The 22009-nt window shown below is 39.2% G+C and overlaps 1 protein-coding gene across 2 annotated transcripts in view; it reads left to right on the top strand.

The window, feature by feature from the left end:
• ABCB1 (ATP binding cassette subfamily B member 1) overlaps positions 1–22009 on the top strand; it is a 208364-nt gene that overhangs the window by 5007 nt on the left and 181348 nt on the right. For both annotated transcript variants that reach the window (XM_042965581.1, XM_007076760.3), the window contains exons 3-4: positions 722–770; positions 14248–14419. In XM_042965581.1, coding sequence (XP_042821515.1) covers positions 722–770; positions 14248–14419 — 221 coding nt within the window. The remainder of the gene's footprint in view (positions 1–721; positions 771–14247; positions 14420–22009) is intronic.

Raw genomic sequence — 22009 nt, 5'->3', positions numbered from 1 at the left:
AGTACTGTACTGCATGTTGCTAGCCCAGGGAAGAGATCCAAATCCAGTGTTGGAAGTGTAGTTTCTAATGAATGCATAACACTTTCTTGCTGTGCTAAAGTTAAACCATTGTAATTCGGAGACTGTCTGTAGAATAAAAACAGGAAGCTTTCTTTTTTCAGCATTATTTTTCTCATTGAAAAAGTTATGTGTCTGTGTATTCATCATAGAAAATTAGGAAATATCAAAGGCACAAAGAAGAAAATATTTTGATAGAAATCTCAATACCCAGTGATAACCACATGTCTAGATTTCTCAGATACATGTAAACGTTTTTAAAGTTCATAAGTGGGATCATACTATTAATGTATATTTTTATGGAATAATATAGACATGTTTTCTTTGTCCTGTTTGCTATTAAATACAGGATCTGTGGGGCACCTGGGTGGCTCAGTTGGCTAAGCATCTGACTTTGGCTCAGGTCATGCTCTCATGGTTTGTGAGTTCGAGCCCCATGTCGGGTTCTGTGCTGACAGCTCAGAGCCTGGAGCCTGCTTTGGATTCTGTGTCTCCCTCACTCTCTCTGCCTCTTCCTTGCTCATACTCTGTCTCTCTCTCTCTCTCTCTTAAAAATAAAAATAAAAACATTAATTTAAAAAAATATAGGATCCATGTTAATTTGGTCATTTTAAAAATTTACATAATTTTAAGGCCTTTGTGCAATTCTGTTTCTGTTTTTCAGTAAAAAAGAGAAGAAAGAAAAGAAACCAACTGTCAGTACACTTGCAATGGTGAGTTTGAACTTATTTACTGTTCAAAATGCTTTGGAAATTTGACTTTTTCTTACCTAGACTAGAGATATTTCATCTGGTATAATATTTTCTTAGAGAGTATGTTAATGGAGAGGTAAAATGAATAGGTTTAATTTAGCTTGTTTTCAGGGGGAATGCTGATCATAATCTGCCACGTAAATGGATTCTCAGTAGCTACTCTTCTTGGCCTATATTTTGGTATTCTGCCAATTGTTTGGTATTCTGCCAATATTCTGCAAATTGCCAGTGATTTATTCAGGTAAGCACTTATTTATGTAAGCCCAGTGATGATCTCAGCCATCTAGATCGAGCCACACGGAGTGTGGTTCTAATAGGAAACAAGGTTCCTTGTCATTAGTGACTCATATTCTGGCAGGTTTGAGGTCAAAGTCCCAGGTATGAAAAAATAGAAGTCAGCAATGCATAATTTATTACTATGCTTTATTTATTACTAGTACATGTCATTATTCCTCTGTGCTCAATAACTTATCTCAAACTTGAAATCCTTTATATAATTCTTCATCTCATTTTGTGGTTGCACGGCGGTTGCTTAGAACCTTTTGTTTAATCAGATTTGGAATAAGACAGGGATATTATAGGTGGGGCTGGTTGATGGTCTTTCTCTACTTGGATTCTGCTTTTTCTCTTTCCTAAGAACCTGGAACACTACTGAACCAATTAAGTCCAGCAGTGAGTACATACTTTATAATTCAGTTAGAACACACGAGACATTTTTGAAATGTCAGTGGTGGGGGAGGGATAGGCTATCTTGTAAAATGGATACTAGTAAATTAAATATAATAGTTACAGGCAGGAAAAAATAGTTGCCTCACTTTGGCACTGCGGACTCTGTGGTTATCTTACATGATCATCCTCTTACACTACAGTTGATCTGGCTACAGATCTGTACAATCTTTGAAATTTTAGAGGAATGAGACTATATGTTCACTCTCAAGAATGACTACTCATTCTCAAGAAGACTACTCATGTGACCAAGGGACAGATTTTGTTTTATATTTCATTCTTATGTATTAAAAGAAGCTTTAATGTTAAAGTAGGGTTTATTCCCAAGATTTAATTTCAATTTTATCATTTCAAGACCAAAGCATTTCTGTCTTTTGTAGTTTAGTTTTTATTATTTGTAGCTTAAATTTTTTAAAGCCTTGTTTCAGAAAATGTGACATATCTAATACTTGGAGGTAACAGTATCAATATAATTAAGCCACAAAAGAATAAAAATCTAGATTTTTAATGCGAGGGAATAATAACACACATAAAGCACTATATGCCATGTGTTCGGTCTAAGTACTCTATATAGAACTCATTTAATCATTGCAACTCCCTTGGAGATAGGTACTATTATTATTCTAATTTGACAGGTGAAGAAACTGAGCCAGACATATTAGCTTGCCCACTTGATACATAGCGGGACCAGAATTGAAACCTGTGAAGTTCATGTTCTAAGTTTATGTGGCTTTTCCTTGTGTCTTTTTCCTGAAGAGTTGATGTAGAAAACTGAACTTGTACGTAAAATCTATTGACCTGAGGACACATTCAGAAAGTTTAACAGTATAGTGCTGGTATTATCAGCTAAGACAAAAACTCGTGTGTCAGGGCTCCCCAAGAACCTCAGGTTTGATGATTCACTGTGAGGTCTCTCAGGACTTAGCATATTGTCATACTCATGATACTCATGGCTAAGATTTATTATGGCAAAAGAATACAAAGCAAAATCAACATTGGGAAAAGGAAAGAGGGAGGCAGAATTCCAGGAGAAACCAGGCACAAGCTCCTGGAGTCCTCTCCCAGTGGAGTCACACTTAACTTCCCCAGCAATGAATGGTGATAAGTGTGAAAGGCCATCAGACAAGCTCATTAGAAACTTAGCACCCAGAGTTTATACTGGGAGCTGATCACGTAGGCATAACGTATACCAGAATTCCAGACTCATAGAAGGAAGGCAGGTATTTGACATAAAGCACATTGTTGTACAAATAATTTGGTCACTTTTATCAATTAGGTGATGTCAATCCACCCCAAATCCAATTTCTAGATGCCCACCAAGGGACAACCTTGAACACAGGTCTTTCTAAACAGCAAGTCTCAGGCTCGGAATTTTAACTTCTTTCTACTATGAGACTTTTTAGCAGTCTTGAGAAGGTGATGAAAAAGGGGTAAAGAATATTCAAGTGTTCCTACTAGCTTTTATTTAAGTTTTTTTTTTATGTTTATTTATTTTTGAGATAGAGAGCATGAGTGGGGGGAGGAACAGAGAGAGAGGAAGACACAGAATCCAAAGCAGGCTCCAGGCTCTGAGCTGTCAGCACAGAGGCCAATGCCGGGCTCGAACTCACGAACCATGAGATCATGACCTGAGCTGAAGTCCAACACTTAACCGACTGGGCCACCCAGGTGCCCCCTAGCTTTTATTTTCTAAATATATATATCAGGCCTTGTTTCAACAGAACAAGAAACACAAAAGTAGAATAAAATCTAAAGCAAACAAAGAAATGAGACAGATGGAAATAAAGGCAGGAAACATACAAGTGGGGTCGTAGGGCCAATACAAAGCACTGCTTAAAGATTACATACTGTTGTCAGGATTGTGCAGCAGGCTCAACTCTGAGCATTCTACTTCATGGATCATATCAAAGAATTCATTTCTTTCAAAACAGATTATTGCTATTATCTGTCTATTGCTTCCTCTGTGCCAGGGATTTGTTAAGCACTCCACATTTGTTATCTAACTTAATCCCCACAGTGACTCAATGACATAGGAACTTGTATTATTCTTACACTACATGATGAAACAGACTCAGAGAAGTTGAGTAATGCATTCAAACTCACAGATTTACGTAGCTAGTAAGGGGGCAGGTCCAAAATTTGCCCCCAGATTTGCTTACTCAACCTAGAGCTTTTAACAACTTTAATCATTTATGACAGCTTGTGGCCAGTTAAACTTTTACCTGCCTGGAGTTGAAAAGTTCTATTATCCTCTGACCACCTGGTCACTCCTCAGTCTTTGAAGATTTTACCACCAGGCTCAGTGTCTCTCTTTCCACTCCCAGAGCTCCTACTATCTCGGGTGACTTTTATGGTGTTCTGGATATCTGCTCCTCGACCTTCACAGGTGCAGTAATCTGTTTCTTTCTCCCTGCTCCCCTCCGCAGCCATCTGTTTGTACACTCACATCCTGAATTTTATTGTTATTTGAAACTGTCATACCTCCAAAGTGATTGATTGAAGCCACAGCTTAAATTAGTGAGCCATCTCCTTTCTTTCCAATCTGCTCACTGTTCTCTCTGGATATTTGGTCCATTGACCCATCACTTTCCCATCAGCCCTTTCTCTTGCCCAAACAATAATCTTCCTTCCGCTTGTCATTTGTTACACAAAGCCTGAGCAAAATCACTGGTGCCTGAACTCCTTCATTTAATTGTTGCTGTAGCAAACCTCACAACAGGGTATATTCCCAACTGAACTCCTATTTCTCCTCTTCTCTTGACTCTGTCAGTCCTCTACTCTTTTCACGTTTCCCACTTCTCCCTTTCCCCCTTTGGTGGATGGCCTCTACTTTTATTTCACAAACAGAATGGAAGCCATCTGACAGAAGTTCCTCAGCCCATCTCTCCTAATCTGCAAGCATATCCCTACCTGGATCATATCCCTCTTCCTTCCCTCCTAATATAACAGAGGAAGAATCTGGTTATTAAAACTAATCACTCATTTGTACTTTGGCTCCCAAATCCTCTGCCTTCTCATGGACCTTATATATAACTACTGCTATTATTATTAATACCATCATCATCATCATCATCATCATCATCATCCTTTCTCTTCTGTATCTACAGTCTCTGCCTCTTAACTGGGTCTATCCCATTGGCATTTATATGTGAGGTGTCTTTAAGTTTCATTAATGCCATCTTTCAAGCCACCTCCCCTCTTGCTTGCTTCACATACAGGAGCTGCCTTTACTTAAGTTTCACCTTGCAGTCACTTCGTTAGACATTATAACTTGGCTTCTGTCTCTGCCACTCATCAAATTCAGTAGACCTGTCTTGATTCCATCTTGACTTTTAAGTAGTGCTTGACATTATCTACCATTTTCTTTTTTCTCTTTGCTTCTATGATGCCACAGTCTGCTGATTTTTCTCCTAGCTCTTTTTTTTTCTTGTGTCATCTCTGCCTGTGAAATTAGAATTCATTAATCCCTTGTCCCAGCTCAGTGATGGTGTTGGCATTTTTGTGCTTTCATACAGACATTTCCAAATTGTTTTCATGCAAAACTTCTTTCTCAATTGAGCTCCATTCTCTAAAGTTTTAGTATCTTTATCTATTTGCAGTGGTTTCCTTTACTAATTTCTAGTTACTTTTGCTTCTCCATTGAGGACGTTGGTATTTAATTGCTTCTACTTCACTCATTATGCTCTCAACTATGCTCTCATTATTCTTCTCTTTGGGCAACCTTAATAATGACTCCTAGGCTCAGCATTCTTTGACCTTTCAGCTCCAACAACCTTCACTCCTACTCTACTTCAGTAAATTACACTTGTGAACAAGGACCTGGGGTTTATCATCTGGGTGGACTCCCATCTAAGAAGCTATAAACTCAAAGGTATCAGTCTTCAACCTCAACTTTTGATTCCTTCTAGCTTAGCCTTTTCTCTTTGTTATCCTTCTTTTTTGACTTTGTGTACTCATTTCCTGTTGTTATTGTAACAAAATACCATTAATTTAGTAGCTTTTTAAAGCAACAAAAATTTATTACCTCACAGTTCTGGGCCCAGAAGTCTCACTGAGCTAAAATCAAGGTGTCAGCAGGGCTGGATCTGTTTCCCTCCCCTTCTCAGCAAGCTTCAGGAAGCTGCATGCATTCCTAGGCTAATGGTCTCTTACTGCATCCCTCCAACCTCTTCAGTCATCTGTTTTCCTGCTACTGAGTCTGAGCCACCTGGCTCTCTCTTGTTAAGGACCCGTGTCATTACATTTGGTCTAATTGGATAATGCAGGATAATCACCCCATCTTGAGACCCTTAACATCTGCAAAGTCCCTTTCATCATGTGAAGAAACAATTCACAGTTTCCTGAGATTAAGTTAATCTCAGGCATTATTTTATGTCCATGAGGAGAAGGCATTATTCCACCTTCTATACCTGGTCAAGGGTTTGCTTTCTCAACCACTTTCTATTGCTGGTCCCCTTACTCCATTTCTGCTCTTCTAAAAGCTATTCTACACATAGTAGACACATCCAATCACCTCCGTTCGTGCCTTTCCTTTGCACTTAGCTGGGAAGTTTAGAGTAAAACCCAGACTCCCTTATCAAGCTGTAAAGGCCCTGTGTAATCTGTCCTCTGGCACATGTCTGACTGCACCACAGACTAATCTGTGCTCTGCTCTTGTCACAGTGGTAATTCTATTTGGTCCTTGAGATGTACCAACCTTCTCTTCACCACAGGACCTTTGCATTTGCTCTTTCTTTCTAGAATGCTCTGTCTCCAGATCACCATGTAACTAACTGTATCCTTCCTGTCATTTGGGTCTCAGCTTACATGTTGCCTTCTCAGAGGGACAGTCTTTAACCAGCCAGTCTAAGCCAACTGATCCTGCCTGTCATTGTGGTCTAAGCTCTATGAAGGAAGGCATTTTTCTATGTTTGCTTCCCTAGGTACTCCTAGTACCTAGAATAGTTAGTTAGATATTGAGTGAATATTGAATACATCTTTTCCTCATTTTACTATTTGCACTAGAATATATATGAGGACAGGTAGCTTGTCTTATTCACTGTTACTTCCAATACCTAGAAACCTGACCCTTATTAGCTGCTTAACAAATATCTTTTGAATGTTGAATGAATGAATAAATGAATGGATTCACTGACTTCTTCTCCAACCATGGTAGAGTCGTGTTAACCACCTGGTCTGCTGATTACCTAAACTATTCTTCTTCTTTGTGTATCAGCCTTCCTTCTATGTGGTTCTGGTTCACCATCCCCCCTATTTCTTTCTTTTTTTTTAATTAAAAAAATTTTTTTGTAATTTACATCCAAATAGTTAGCATATAGTGCAACAATGATTTCAGGAGTAGATTCCTTAGTGCCCCATACTCATTTAGCCCATTCCCCCCTCCCACAACCCCTCTAGTAACCCTCTGTTTGTTCTCCATATTTAAGAGTCTCTTATGTTTTGTCCCTCTCCCTGTTTTTATATTATTCTTGCTTCCCTTCCCTTATGTTCATCTGTTCTGTGTCTTAAAGTCCTCATATGAGTGAAGTCATAGGATATTTGTCTTTCTCTGACTGATTTCACTTAGTATAATACCCTCCAGTTCCATCCATGTAGTTGCAAATGGCAGGATTTCATTCTTTTTGATTGCTGAGTAATACTCCATTGTGTGTGTATGTGTATATATGTATACATATATATATATATATATATATATATACACACACACATATATATGTATATATATATACCACATCTTTATCCATTCATCCATTGATGGACATTTGGGCTCTTTCCATATTTTGGCTATTGTTGAGAGTGCTGCTATAAACAGGGGCGTGCATGTGTCCCTTTGAAACAGCACACCTGTATCCCTTGGATAAATGCCTAGTAGTGCAGTTGCTGGTTCATAGGGTAGTTCTATTTTTAATTTTTTGAGAAATCTCCATACTGTTTTCCAGAGTGGCTGCACCAGCTTGCATTCCCACCAACAATGCAAAAGAGATCCTCTTTCTCCACATTCTCGCCAACATCTGTTGTTGCTTGAGTTGTTAATTAATGTTAGCCATTCTGACAGGTGTCAGGTGGTATCTCCTTGTGGTTTTGATTTGTATTTCCCTGATGATGAGTGATGTTGAGCATTTTTGCATGTGCCGGTTGGCCATCTGGATGTCTTCTTTAGAGAAGTGTCTAGTCATGTCTTTTGCCTATTTCTTCACTGGATTATTTGTTTTTTGGGTGTTGAGTTTGATAAATTCTTTGTAGATATTGGATACTAACCCTTTATCTGATATGTCATTTGCAAATATCTTCTCCCATTCTGTCGGTTGCCTTTTAGTTTTGCTGATTGTTTCCTTTGCTGTGCAGAAGCTTTTTATTTTGAGGAGGTCCCAATAGTTCATTTTTGCTTTTGTTTCCCTTGCCTCTGGAGACGTGTTGAGTAAGAAGTTGCTGTGGCCAAGATCAAAGAGGTTTTTGCCTGCTTTCTCCTCGAGGATTTTGATGGCTTCCTGTCCCCCTCTTTCTTATCAATGTCTAGCCAAATGTTTTCCATTTCCTTGTGTTTAAAGGGTTCCAATTATAATTAGTTTATACCTCTGTGTTACATTTCTCCTGATATGTTATTTTTTTTGTCCCCTTCACTGTAAGCTACTGAAGTCTTTTTAATTTTTACATTTCCTAAACCAATAACAGTACCTGAATATATTATATATCACCATAGTGTATTCTTTTTTTTTTTTTTTTTTTTTCAACGTTTATTTTTGGGACAGAGAGAGACAGAGCATGAACGGGGGAGGGACAGAGAGAGAGGGAGACACAGAATCGGAAACAGGCTCCAGGCTCTGAGCCATCAGCCCAGAGCCTGACGCGGGGCTCGAACTCACGGACCGTGAGATCGTGACCTGGCTGAAGTCGGACGCTTAACCGACTGCGCCACCCAGGCGCCCCACCATAGTGTATTCTTAATAAAAATTTATTTAGTTAAATCTCATTTTCATCTTCATAACAGCTATGTGAGTTTTTCTGCATATATGATATTCTCTTCATTTTATAAATATAGAAACCAAGGCATTATGAAGAGATTATTTTCCCCAAACTCTCCTTCCTAGTAAGTGACAGAGCTAAGACATTTCACTGAGGGTTTTGTCCTGCTTAGCCTTATTGTACTTACCACTTTCCTCAAATCTTACCACCTTTTCCTGAGACATCTTGACTCATGTCCCAACTAAACAGGAGGTTCTAAACTCTGTCAACTTTGTCCTTATCCTTGGAAACTTGTTTGTATCTGTGCTTACTCTTAGCTCATTTCTTCTAGTTTGAGTTGAACAGGTATATCTTTGCCTATTTGAGAACCATTCTCCCTTTACCAAGTTTTATTGTGAAAACTTTCAAACACATGGAAAGGTAGAACAGTAAAATTCAGGCCCATATAGCCGTTGTCTGTATCTAACAACTGTTAAAATTTTACCACACATTTCACCTGAGGTTATAGATTTTGTGATATTTCATATGTAATTGTTTACATATATCAAAAATGTTCCTACACAAAATTTTTCTATAAAACATAATGATCGTATTTAACAAATGAATCATAATTCCTTAATGTAATGTTTAGTTCATATTCAAATACTTCCAATTATCTCCAAAAAAAATGTCTTTTACAGTTGATTTGTTCAAAATAGGATCTAGTCAGTGATGACATTTAGATATTGTGTCTTCTGAGTCTAGAAGTTTTCTCTTCTTTTAAAACTATATTGACATGCTTTAAAGACTATACTAGTTGTCCTGTAGAATACCTCACCTTCTAGAGGTGAGGTATTGCTTCCTGATGGCATAATTTAACTTGTTCTTCCATGGCTTACATTTTGAATGTGCTGAAAGTTAGGTCTAAATACATTCACATTAAATGTTTGTGGTAAGAAGATTGTGTAGGGGATGCTGTGTACTTCTTGTCTTACCACATCTGGAAACCTCAAATGTCAGAGTGTTTTTTCCTTTTCTACAATGCTAGGTTTGATCGCTTGGTTAAGATGATGACAGACTGGACTCTTCCACTGTAGATGGATCTCTGCCCCCTCACAACTATGAGTTGTCTTGGGACATCATGGGAAATCTTGTTTCACCCATTAGTTATAGCATCCACCCATGATCCCTCTCCTCAGGTTCCAAAGAAACATTTGTTTGCTTTGTTCTTTAGGATTTTGCCCCATCTCAGTTTCCTTCTGTATTTTCACCAGTCATCTCCCTGACTGATTTACCTATAAACATGTGTAAGACTTTGCAAAATAGTTGCCCAGAGGGAATGTGACATTCCCCTGTGGTGTCCATTCTCTTGCTTTTCCTTTTGCCCCAAGATCATCAAAAGGACAGTCAACATGCTGTCTCTATTACTTTATTTTCAAATTTTTCTTAATATCAGTCACTCTTTTTCTCTTCCTGGATGATCTTATCCACTCCCATGACTTCTGCTACATACGCTACTATCACAAAACTGCGTTGCAAACTCTGAATTCTCTCCATGTGCTTCTTGGATAGCTCTTTCAGGATGAGCAATCAGATAGCACAAAATGAGATTTCTCTGTGCTCCTTCCCTCCAAACCCTTGCCTCTTCTGGTTATCTCAGTGGAAGGCAATCAGCTTTTTATTGCTGCTTCTACACCTCACACCCCAATCTCCTCTGAGTATACTGCTATGCCTACTTTCTGGCTGGAATACCTTTCTTCTTGCTTCTAAACACATGCTAAACTTTGAAAGCTGGGAGGAAGTATAACCTCTTCTGTGAGGCTTTTCCACAAAGGAGGCAATGACCATTTGCTCAGTGTTGTGTCTGCTTGACTGTGTATGCTGTGCTGTCACAGCTTGCAGAGTGTAGATTGCACATACTCTTTTGCTTCACCTTACTCCTTCTCTTTAAGCACTCTGAAGGCAGGACTTACTCCTTTAGTATTTATCTGGATTTTATTAGTCATTGGGTATGCATTGAGTAAATATTTATATTTATTCTTGTTTTTATTATGGCCAGTCATTAGTTTTGGAGGTAAAATATCATATGGGAGTGGTGATGAGAGTGTCCGTTATCTTTGCTTCCTCTACTGAGGAATTTGATATTTTGCCCACTTTTATAGAGTCTCTAAGGGAAGATAAATGGCTTCTGCCCTCTCTTCCTCCTTATTTGTGTGTGTGTGTTTGTTGTTTTTATTTTGTTTTGTATTTTCACATATGGCATTTTATTTTCTGGCAAAGGTGACATTTTAAACGAAGAGGGAGAAAACATGGGTCCACTGACAAATTGTTAGCAAAGAAAAGCTAGATTCCTGCCACATCCTCTCCGTTTTGGTGCCTCAAAGATTTAAATCCAAAGATTTAGCATGTATCAAGGAGTTGAACATAAACCATAAAATTTCAAAAAGAGAACATGAGTGCAGGTTGGAAAAGGTCTTCCTAAGAAGGGCATAAAATCTAGAGGCCATAAAGTAAACAGTTGGTAAATGTGTTTATTTATTTATTTTTCCCATTTCACCATTTTAGAGTAACAAAAAAGGTCATTTCTACTAGTACAATTTCAAGCCCCTCTCTACAATGCAAGAGGCCCCATCTTTTCCCAGAGTTCTTCTCCTGAGATTCCCAAGGACCTCCAATATTGTTTACTTACTTTATTTTTTCAGTATAATGTATTGTCACGTTAGCTGATATATAGCATATACAGTGTGCTCTTGGCTTCAAGGGTAGATTCCCATGATTCATCACTTACATACAATACCCAGTGCTCATCCCAACAAGTGCCCTCTTCAGTGCCCATCAGCCATTTTCCCCTCTCCCACACGCCTCATCAACCCTCAGTTCTCTTTATTTAAGAGCCTCCCTCTCAGTTTGAAACTTTTTTTTCCCCTTCCCTTCCTCCATGGTCTTCTGTTAAGTTTCTCAAATTCCACATATGAGTGAAAACATATAACACTTGTTTTTCTCTGGCTTATTTCATTTAACATAATACCCTCCAGTTCTATCCATATTGTTGCAAATGGCAGTATTTCATTCTTTCTCATCGCCAAGTAGTATTCCGTTGTATATATAAACTACATCTTCTTTATCTATTCATGAGTTGGTGGACATTGGGCTCTTTCCATAATTTGGCTATTGTTGAAAGCACTGCTATAAACATTGGGGTACGTGGGCCCCTATGAATCGGCACTCCTATACCCTTTGGATAAATTCCTAGTACTGCTATTGCTGGGTCATACGGTAATTCTACTTTTAATTTTTTGAAAAACCTCCACACTGTTTTCAAGAACAGCTGCACCTGTTTGCATTCCCTGTATTTTTTTTCAGAGAGCTGGGGAGAGGGGCAGAGGGAGAGAGAATCTCGAGCAGACTCCATGCTCAGCACAGAACCTGATGTGAGGCTCGATCCCACAATCCTGCAGTCATGACCTGAGCTGAGAGCAAGAGTCAGATGCTTAACCAACTGAACTACCTAGGAACCCCAGGTGTTTTTTTTAAGGAGATGGATGAATGCTTCGTTAAGACAAAATAAGTAATGACAAAATTTAGCCTGTGTTTCAATGAAATAGGAAAAAAAATGCCAAAAAAACATATTCTCGCTGTTTAAATTTGTAAAGAGGATAATGTTTTTAGATTATGGAATGTTATAGATTATGGATATGTCATTACTTCAAACTTAAGCTTACTTGATTACACTTTTAACAGCTAGAAAAATATTAAATGCAAATACCTAAGTGTATATTAGACATTCTTCTTACACCAAACTTGAATTTTTGCTGATTTTATAACTCAGCTTCACTAATTCTTCCCTGCTTTATGGACTGCCAGTCACTACTCCCAAGAACTGTTTTGCTCTTTATTTCTCCACTTGTCAATTTAGTTCTTATTTATTTGTTACCACTCGAAGTTCCTTTTTAGCTAACTTTAGGATTGGCTTCTGTCTCTTTGGTAAAGTATGTGTAAATTCTAAAACCTTACTTCTGCTGCTGTGTCTTTTATGTTGCCTGATATTGATCTTTGTTTTGGTTTATGTTCCCTTCCTAGACCTCTGACTTTTTACCCAGTTTCCTCTCTAGGTTATAAACCTGCTGACTGTCATGAATCCATAGGACAACCGCCTGTTTATTCAAAACCCCTACAGATGGCTTCATCCTGTCTGTGTTTTTGTTTCTGTTTTCTTTCATTTGGTTTTCTTTCAGTCCTAACCTAGTTCCTTAAATGTATAGAAGTATTGATTGCTTTTCAAATGGACTGTCCTAGAGCCCCAAGCCAGGTCCCGTTACTATTTCTTCTTGTCATCACTTTTTGGATACAGAGAAGTCTTTTTTTTTCTAATGTTTATTTATTTTAGAGGGAGACAGAGCACAAGCAGGGGAGGGGCAGATAGAGAGAGGGAGACACAGAATCGAAGCAGGCTCCAGGCTCTGAGCTGTCAGCCCAGAGCCTGTTGGGCTTGAACCCACAAACCACGACATCATGACCTGAGCCTAAGTTGGCTGTTCAACTGACTGACCCACCCAGGCGCCCTGAGAAGTCTTTCTTTATTTTTCACTTGCCTATAATTAAAGAGACTATGCAGACCTGCACTAGTCAGTCATTATGGCCATATTCTATCTTTTTAGACCTGCACTAGTCAGTCATTATGGCCTTATTCTATCTTTTATGGCCAGAATCTCTTTTGGGGAAGCATGCATTTAACTGATTCTTCCTTTCCTCTTCCTTCTCACTATCGAGTCCTAATTGTATTAAAATTATTTTACATCTGTGCTACTTTCATTTTGCAGCAGATATTAAACCCAAGCCACTTTCATAAAGCAACAAAATGTTTCCTCAATGGTGTCCTCACAGGAACTTTTGGCAATCAAGATTTGTTTTGGTTAAAAAAATCTTGAGATGAAGTGTTTTCTATTCTTGGAAAGCAGAGCAACAAATACATATTTATTTTTTTATGTTTATTTTTTGAGAGAGAGAGAGAGAGAGAGAGAGAGAGAGAGGGCGAGGGGCAGAGAGAGAGAGGGAATCACAGAATCTGAAATAGGCTCCAGGCTCTGAGCTGTCAGCATAGAGCCCAATGCGGGGCTTGAACTCACGAACTGTGAGATCATGACCTGAGCCAAAGTCGGATGCTTAACTGACTGAGCTACCCAGGCGCCCCAATACATATTTCTATTATTGTACCGTTAAAGACTTTTTATAGTTTCCCAAAATGTCCCATCCCTCTCATCAATCCTCATGTGAGAAAAGAAGACAGAATGAGTCCAATATGAAGAAGTAGGTCAGAATTCAATAGAAGAGCCAAATGCTCATTTCTTTTTTTTTTTTTTAGTTTATTTATTTAATTTAAGGGGGGAGGGGCAGAGAAAGGGAGAGAGAGAGAGAGAGAGAGAAAGAGAGAGAGAGAGAGAGAGAGAGAGAGAGAGAGAGGGAGAATCCTAAGCAGGCTCCATGCTGTCAGTGCAGGGCCCATTGTGAGGCTCAATCCCACGAACTTGGAGATCATGACCTAAACTGAAATCAAGAATCTGAGGCTTAACTGACTCAGCCACCCAGGCAGCCCTCAAATGCCCATTTCTAATTAGTCTATTGTAATAGTTTATGTTGGACCAGGTTGATAGTAGTACTAGTCTGAAAAATGTCTGGATTTTGGATATATTTGGAAAGTAGAGCAAACCATTCATGAAACTGTGCTAATTGTTCCTATTCTTTACATTTTCTTTCTTTCTTTCTTTTTTAGTTTCGCTATTCAAATTGGCTTGATAGGTTATATATGTTGGTGGGAACAATGGCCGCCATCATCCATGGAGCTGCACTCCCTCTCATGATGCTGGTTTTTGGAGACATGACGGATAGCTTTGCAAATGCAGGAATTTCACGAAACCTAACTAATCTAAACATAACTGGTGAAAGTGAGTATTGTTTGTGATACTGATTTTATTGGAAGCTTGAAGGAAAATCAGTCACTTAAAAATGATGTTTGTGGAGCCCTTACTAAACGCACTAATGTGTTTAGTTCTGTGGAAGATTGAAGGGCCTGAGCTATAGTACATATTGGTAATGAGTTTGAGAAGATAATATTCACAAGCATTAGAATCCACTTGGGAAGAGCTGGCAGAGATACATAAAAAAAAAAAAAAGGCCGAGCTCTGTAAAGTCAGAAAGATGCCAGGAAGTTTCTGGAAGAGGTATAAGAACTACTTAATCTGGACCTTGAATGATAAGTAGAAATCAGTTATGAGATTCTCTGACATATTGGATATGGGTATAAGAAACAGGAGTCCAGGATGACTCTAAAATTTTTAGCCTGAGAAACATGATGAACTGGATGCAGTTATCATTGAGATACAGAGGGTGGAGAGAGAGAGTAGTGTTTTGAGCAGTAAATACCAGAAACTTAATTTTGGGTATTGTCACAGGTTGGGCTCTTTGGAAACATGCTAAAATGGAGAAATGTGGCCAAGATAAGTTGTGTGTGTGTGTGTGTGTGTGTGTGTGTGTGTGTGTCTGTTTTAAGACGGAAGAAATAATAGCTTGTTTGTATGCTAATGGAAATGATCCGAAAGAGAGGAGAAAGTGATGCTTGAGAGAGAGGGAAGAGATTTATTTGAGTGATATCCTTGAGAAAGGAGGGAATCTAATGCCCAAAAGGAAATGCTTGCTTTAGGTAGGAGCACAGATGAATTTATCCACAGTAATAGGTGGGAACAGAGAACATTTGAATGACAGTACCCAAAGCTGAGTTGATGAGGAGGTGAGAATTTGTGGAAGGTTTCTTGTGATTATTTCAATTTTCTCAGTGAAATAGGAAGCAAGACAGTTCCTATAGGAAGGGTTCTATTTGGCTGATAAAGAAAAGAGATCTAAAACAGACCTCCAGGAGAGTGGGAAAGTGAAGGGACTATTGAAATTATTTGGGAATCACACACATTCTTACACTCATACTTGATTGAGGAGGGACTGGTTGACAGCTCTGAGATTCCAAGCCACCTTTAGTTAAGCCTTGATTGATTTAAACTAAACTTCCCAAAGACTTACAACCTCGTGGTGCTCAAATGGTAGAAATGTTGAAAATACCTGTTTGAGAATACACTTGAGACGATAGTGGTACCGCTTTTTCAACTTTAAGTCTCTGACGAATGTTATAAATCCTTTCCCCAGAAATATGCATGTAAATATTCATACAAATTTGGGGTATTTATGGATTTTTTGAACCTGTCCAGGAGTCCTGGGAGCCCCTTCTTGGTAATTCTGAAGAACACACTGTTTACCCTGAGGCAGGCTTACTTCAATTCTGTGAATGCAGGTAATGAGTTGGGCCAGAAAATTTTATAGTATGTTTGAGCTATGTAAAATTCTTATGTATTATGTATTATTATGTAAATGGCATTCAGAAGGACCTGCCAGAAGATATACCACCTTTGAATTGACACCTTTCTATTTTACCATTTACCCAACGGAAGTTCTCAGTGCTCTCTAAATTTATTGATTCCTGTGCATGCTGTATTAGGCAGTAGTCTTTGGAGTTCGTTCTCTTACCACCATACAGTGGGAGAATCAATTCTTATAGTACTCTTGTAGCCCAGCAGACCTTATGTGTACATCTGTACCCATTCTGATCCTACTCACTTTTTTATGAAGTCCAGACATACACATTGATCTAACGATATGGGTGGGAGGTGTCATACTAATCATGCTGTGCACCTGCATGCACTACATAAAGGGACAGCTGCTGATATCATGTATATTTATAACGAAATATTGAGCTATTAAACTAACTGTTGAAGCTTGGCCCAGTCTGGGAAGAGCAGATCCTTAAATGGCCGCCTGAGCTAACAGAGCTGAACTCTGACAGGTCACAGCAAACTCAACTACTGTAATGTAGTTGTGTTTTTAAAAAAGTGGTCTTTTTTAAAAAACTGCATTAATGTTTTGATACACTGTATCTCCATCACCCAGATAGTAATTACCTCTTTATGAAAAAAACAATTGATTTCTTTAAGTGCAGGTACTTAATCCTTACTATGTCTTGGCTTTACCTGGACCTCCTGTAGACTGGTTAAGAGGGACAGTAATGTGACTTAAGTTACTGCATCACGTGCATGAGTTCCCCAGTGGTGGTCCAGCTGTGGAGCCTAGCTCCCTCATAGGCCCATGTGTCTGCATGCTGATCAGAGTCTCCCAGGCTGGAGAATGCCTGCATTACTACACCTCATGGGCTGGTAACTGGGACTTCATCTTCATAGATGCCTGCATCACATGGTTTCCAGTTGGGGTTGTAGTTCACATTGCATTCCTTGCTCATCCTTCCCATTTAGCTCACTCTTCTAGTCTTGGGAAAACTTTGAAGTATGCTTCTGTCAGGCTTTTAAGAGGCACAATATTCATGGGTTAGAGAGCAGGCTTTCTGGAGTTGGACTGCCTGGCTGTAAAACTCCGCACCTATAACCTTTTTTAGTTTTGAACTTTGGGAGATTTCTTCATACTTTAATTTCCTCATCTATAAAAAAGTTTACTAACAGTAGAACCTACTTCATGGAGTGGTTGTGAGAATTTAATGGATTCATCACTTAAGTCTCAAAGAATAGGGCCTAGTAATAAAAAAGTTCTCAACAAATATTACTGTTATAACATCATCAGTAAACTAATAATCCATGTTGCTCACAAATGAACCCACATAATTTGCATGATGATGTGGTTCTTTATGTTATTCCATCTTTTTTTTTTTTAATTTTTAAAGGTTTATTTATTTATTTATTTATTTGAGAGAGAGACAGAGTTCTAGCAGGGGACGGGCAGAGAGAGAGGGAGATACAGAATCCGAAGCAGGCTCCAGGCTCTGAGCTGTCAGCACAGAGCCTGACGTGGGGCTCGGACTCGTGAACTATGAGATCATGACCCGAGCTGAAGTCAGACGCTCAGCTGACTGAGCCATCCAGGTGCCCCTATGTCATTTCATCTTTATGGAACTCTGTGATACTTGCTTATTTTTTATCATTGTTTAAAGCTTGGGACATACCCAGAGTTACTCAGCACCTGTTACAGATGTGGATAATTGTCCCTATCAGCAGCATTTCTTTGGTAACTGTGGACCACTAGCCATGCCTTTCCAGAAAAGCAAGGGTCCTCAAAGTATGGCCTGTTGGACAAATCTGGATTGTTGCCTCTTTATATTGCTTATGAACTAAATCGTTGGAAAAAAAAATCAAAAGAATAATGTTTTTTGGCACATGATAGTTATATGATATTGAAATTGCAGTATCTGTAAGTAAAGTTTGAGTAGAATACAGCCATGCCCATTCATTTGCATTCTTCTGTGGCTGCTTTCACACCACACTGGTACAGTAGAATAGGTATGGCAGAGACTATATCATACCCAAAGCCTAAAACATTTACTTTCTCATTCCAGTAAGAGGTTGCCAGTCTCTGAGGTGGGGAATTAAGTAGGGGGTTATCATCTTCAGTCAGTCAGTAAATTTGCATTAAAGTGTTCCTTGTGCCAGTCATAGTACACATCCTAAGTATTCATTCCCAACCCCCAAGACATTTAGTGTAGTGATAAGAATGGACAAGCAAACCAACAAATGTAGTTGGATATGATTAGTGCTGTGATACAGAGATGTCCAAAATGCTTGGGAAAAGAGAGGAGGGGCACTCAACTCCACATATAAGAATCATGGGAGACTTCCAAGAGGAGGTATAACCAGGTTTGGCATAGTACCTCTCTCATGCGCAAAATAAACATGTCCTGTATAACAAGTAAAATTATTTTAAAATAAATATTAGGTAAAAAATAAGTTAATAACCTTCTCTCATCAGTACCCATTACTGCCACTCCCCTGCTATATATCCTTCCATGTCATCTCAAAGGCAGCATGCAATCTCTACTTTAATTTTGAGTCTGGGACCCTCAGTTCCCTGTCACTAACCTGCTCATCTGCAGATTTGGATTTCCAGATATCAGATCATCTAGGGGGGACAGATTTAAGGTTTTGATGCTGGTCCTAGAGATGTGGGCAAATGAGCTCTCTGATGTTTCTGGAGGGAGAGTCAATGTATCGAACTCCTAGGACCCCTGACACTCTCTGACCTTTCTTCTTTTTGCCTTTCCCCCTGTAGAACCTCACTACCTCTCCATGGGGGTAGACAGAGCCTGCTTGTTGGATAAGAAGTATTTCTTGCCTAGAGGAGACTTAGATTTGCTGTTTTACACTAAACATTGGATTTAATTAGATAGCTCTAAAAACTTTGAGCAGATCCTTCTCTGCTGCTACAATAAACTCATTGTAGGGGTCTTCTCCTGATGCCTTGTCCTGATTATCAGACACTGGCCTTTGTCCTGTTCTTTTTGTTGTGTACCTGATTTCTTGACACCCTACTCCTATCCATCGTAATCTTATAGTTAGAATTTTCCTTTGTCTGAAAATCTCTGATGATTTGGGCCTAGGGAACTCTCTGGTCCTGCCATACCACTGTGGTGAACAAAGCTTAAGCACTGCTGAATTTCTGTAGTATTCTATGAGTTCTCATTTTCCTCATGAGGCTGATGATTCTCTGGAAGTGAGACCAGATAAAGACAATTACGATTTTAGATATGCTGTGTCTAAGGTAACCGGTTGGGTACAAGTGTAAATGACGTCCAGGCATTTGAAGAAATAAGAGTAAATTTGGCATACAGAAAAGGACAGAGGGTTGGCAGTATTTGAGTGGAAGGAATGTTAAACCTTCTGGAATAGGACACAGGGAAGAGTAGAAGGAGTGGGAAACTTAAGCCTTGAGAAAAGACTGAATTATTTACAATAACTAAAGCTAATGTTTATTAAGCATTTGAGATGTGCTTGGCACTGTGCTTAGTACATTACATGCATTGACTCCTTTATTCCTTTCATGCACATAAGATTGATACGGTTATTATCTACACTTGACATATTAGGAAACTGTCAAGTGTCCAGAGGGTTACGTACCTTTAAATTGCCTCTGGTCGTTCAGATGGTAATGAGGATTTGAACCCATGCAGACTGGTCCCGAGCCCATGCACTGAAGGAAACAGAGGGACACCCAGAAAGAAAGACACTGAAGATAACATTCTGATCCAGAAATTAAGGGACATGGAGGGTATTTGTCATGTCCTGTGATGGTTATCACCCAGAGATACTCTTTAAATAAACTCTTGACTATTTATTGTCTCTAATGTTTCCATTTATGGTATATCCACATTGCTGGCTTTTTCCTTTTTCCATAACTATATTATGGTTGGTTCTGTTTAGTCTCCTACCAGATTGTGGACTGAGGAATGGAGAAAACAGCCACTCAAATTCTAGTACAAGTTCATCATTCAGACACAAAGGGGGCAAAGTGGGAAGAGCTTATTTTCATATTTTTCATTATACTTAACATTTATGTTCCCCTGCTCTGAAACTCATGAGGGACAGGAAAGCTATTTGTAAAATTGTCTTCAAAATAATATGTGTATTTTGCTGCTTAAACTATGATTGTATAAATCATGTACAGGTTTTGAATGTGTGTTTTAAGACTTTGATGTACACAAAGAAAATATTGCCATGTGTCCCCCCAAGGCCAGCATTATGTGTATGTTCCAAACTACAATGTTAGATAATATTTAAATTTTAAGTATTTCATACAATTTTTCATAAAGGATTTGTTTTCTTTCATTTGCTCAAGGCTTTCCTCTGCCCCTAACCATTTCATTGGAACAGTTTTTAGAGATAAATGTCTGGAAAACTGAGTATGAAATTTTGACAATATATTCGAAGTGTACTGTTTAGTGTGACAGTTTTTAAAGTTTGAGTTAAAACTAAAATATGGGTAGTTTTGCTAGAGTAATAGTGCAACAGCCAGATTTTTGGGGGGGGGCGGTTGGTATCAGGAGAATGCTTTTTCCAATCAAAAAGTTAAATTAGCTACAATGTTGTCTCCAACATATATTATAAAGACAGCCTAAAAAAAGACACACAGATACTATGTGACCTATTTTAGAAACTTAAGAAATGGGATAAACCTAATGAAAGACTGAATCATAGAATTTTGTAGGCAAAAAGAGCCTAGAAATTGGCCCAAACCCATAATTTGATAGCCATAGAAAGGAAGGCCAGGGAAGCTGAAGTGATGTGGTCACAGTGGAGTTGCTTGCTATTTGGCAGAGCCTTTTAGTCTGGTGTTTTGTCCACTGTACTAGCAGCTTTCAAACTCGTCTAAAATTGTGGCAATTTTTCCCTTGGCCTTTTCTCTCCCTAAGATTTGCTTACAGGTATGTCAGGCAGGTCAGCCATGAGATACAGCTCTGCAGGTCAGGGGTGTGAAGACAGCACACGGGAGGATAATGTGGCTCCTGGAGTCATCCGTCACCCGAAGTAAGCCCAACCTCTCTGAGTGTCAGGCCCTACCCTGGGCAAATGCCTGAGGGATTAATCACCAAGGCCAAAGGTCCAAATTCTCTGGCATGTGGTTGATGGAACTCCCGGTGCCAGAAGATTGTAAAAATTGGTCTCATAGTGTTCTTGAGCTAGGATGCACCTTGTGGATCATTTAACTATGCAGTTTACTAGCTCTTTAATCAGACACCAACCCCCCACCCATCATATGAATAAGGTCTCTCATGGAACTTCACCAAGTAAAACAGCTCACAGAGAGGCTTCCTTGGTTGACAGTGTCAGAGGGGAGTCCAGAGCCAGGATCTCCTGATTGTCTCGGTCTGCTACCACCTGGCAGCAATGCCGAGGTCACTCCACATATAGCCTATCACGTGTAACCCTGGCCACAGCCTATCCTGGAGATAGCCTCATCGCTTGCCTACACGAGTCTAACATCCTAACCCCACTCTTGCCCACCTGCATCCAGTTCTCCACACACCATCACAGTGAGCTTTTACAAATACAAGTCAGGTCACATTTCTCCCAGTGGTTTTCCATTGCATGGAATAAATGCAGATTCCTTACATTGACCAATATGGCCCATATGACCGGGCCCCTCCTGCCCATCATTCTCATTGCTTATTGCCTACTCAGCACATCCCGCCTGCAGCAACCTTCTCTGTTCTGTGAGCACTCCCATCTCTTTCCTGGCTTGGGGCATTGCGAACCTGCCCATCTCTCTCTAACGGCTTTGTATCATTCAGTTCTCCCTAAGAAAGAACTTTTGTCCCCATCCCACCTGAAAGTCACTATAGTATATTGCTGCTTGATGCAATAAGATTTATTACTCAAAAATGATCTTGTTAATTTATTAGGTTACTTGTTTATTACAGCTTCTCAAAGGGGAATAGAGGAATAAGGGGGAAAAGAGGAAGTTCCTGGGAAAAGCTATCACAGATATTTCAACAGTGAGTGCCCTATCACTTGAAGTTCAGGACGTGAAAGTAAAAACATTCCCTGCTTGCACAGAAATCCAACGAGATTAGAAAAAAGTCACTCCCTCATTTTAGGTTGTGTCCCGGGTGTCTGGAATAGTGCCTAGCACAAAGACTCTGTGGAAGATGGTCAGAA

The sequence above is a fragment of the Panthera tigris genome, chromosome A2, assembly GCF_018350195.1.
Source record: "Panthera tigris isolate Pti1 chromosome A2, P.tigris_Pti1_mat1.1, whole genome shotgun sequence".
NCBI classification, from domain to species: domain Eukaryota; kingdom Metazoa; phylum Chordata; class Mammalia; order Carnivora; family Felidae; genus Panthera; species Panthera tigris.
The sequence above is the reverse complement of the archived record's forward strand: the minus strand, read 5'-3'. Positions and strand labels throughout refer to the sequence as shown.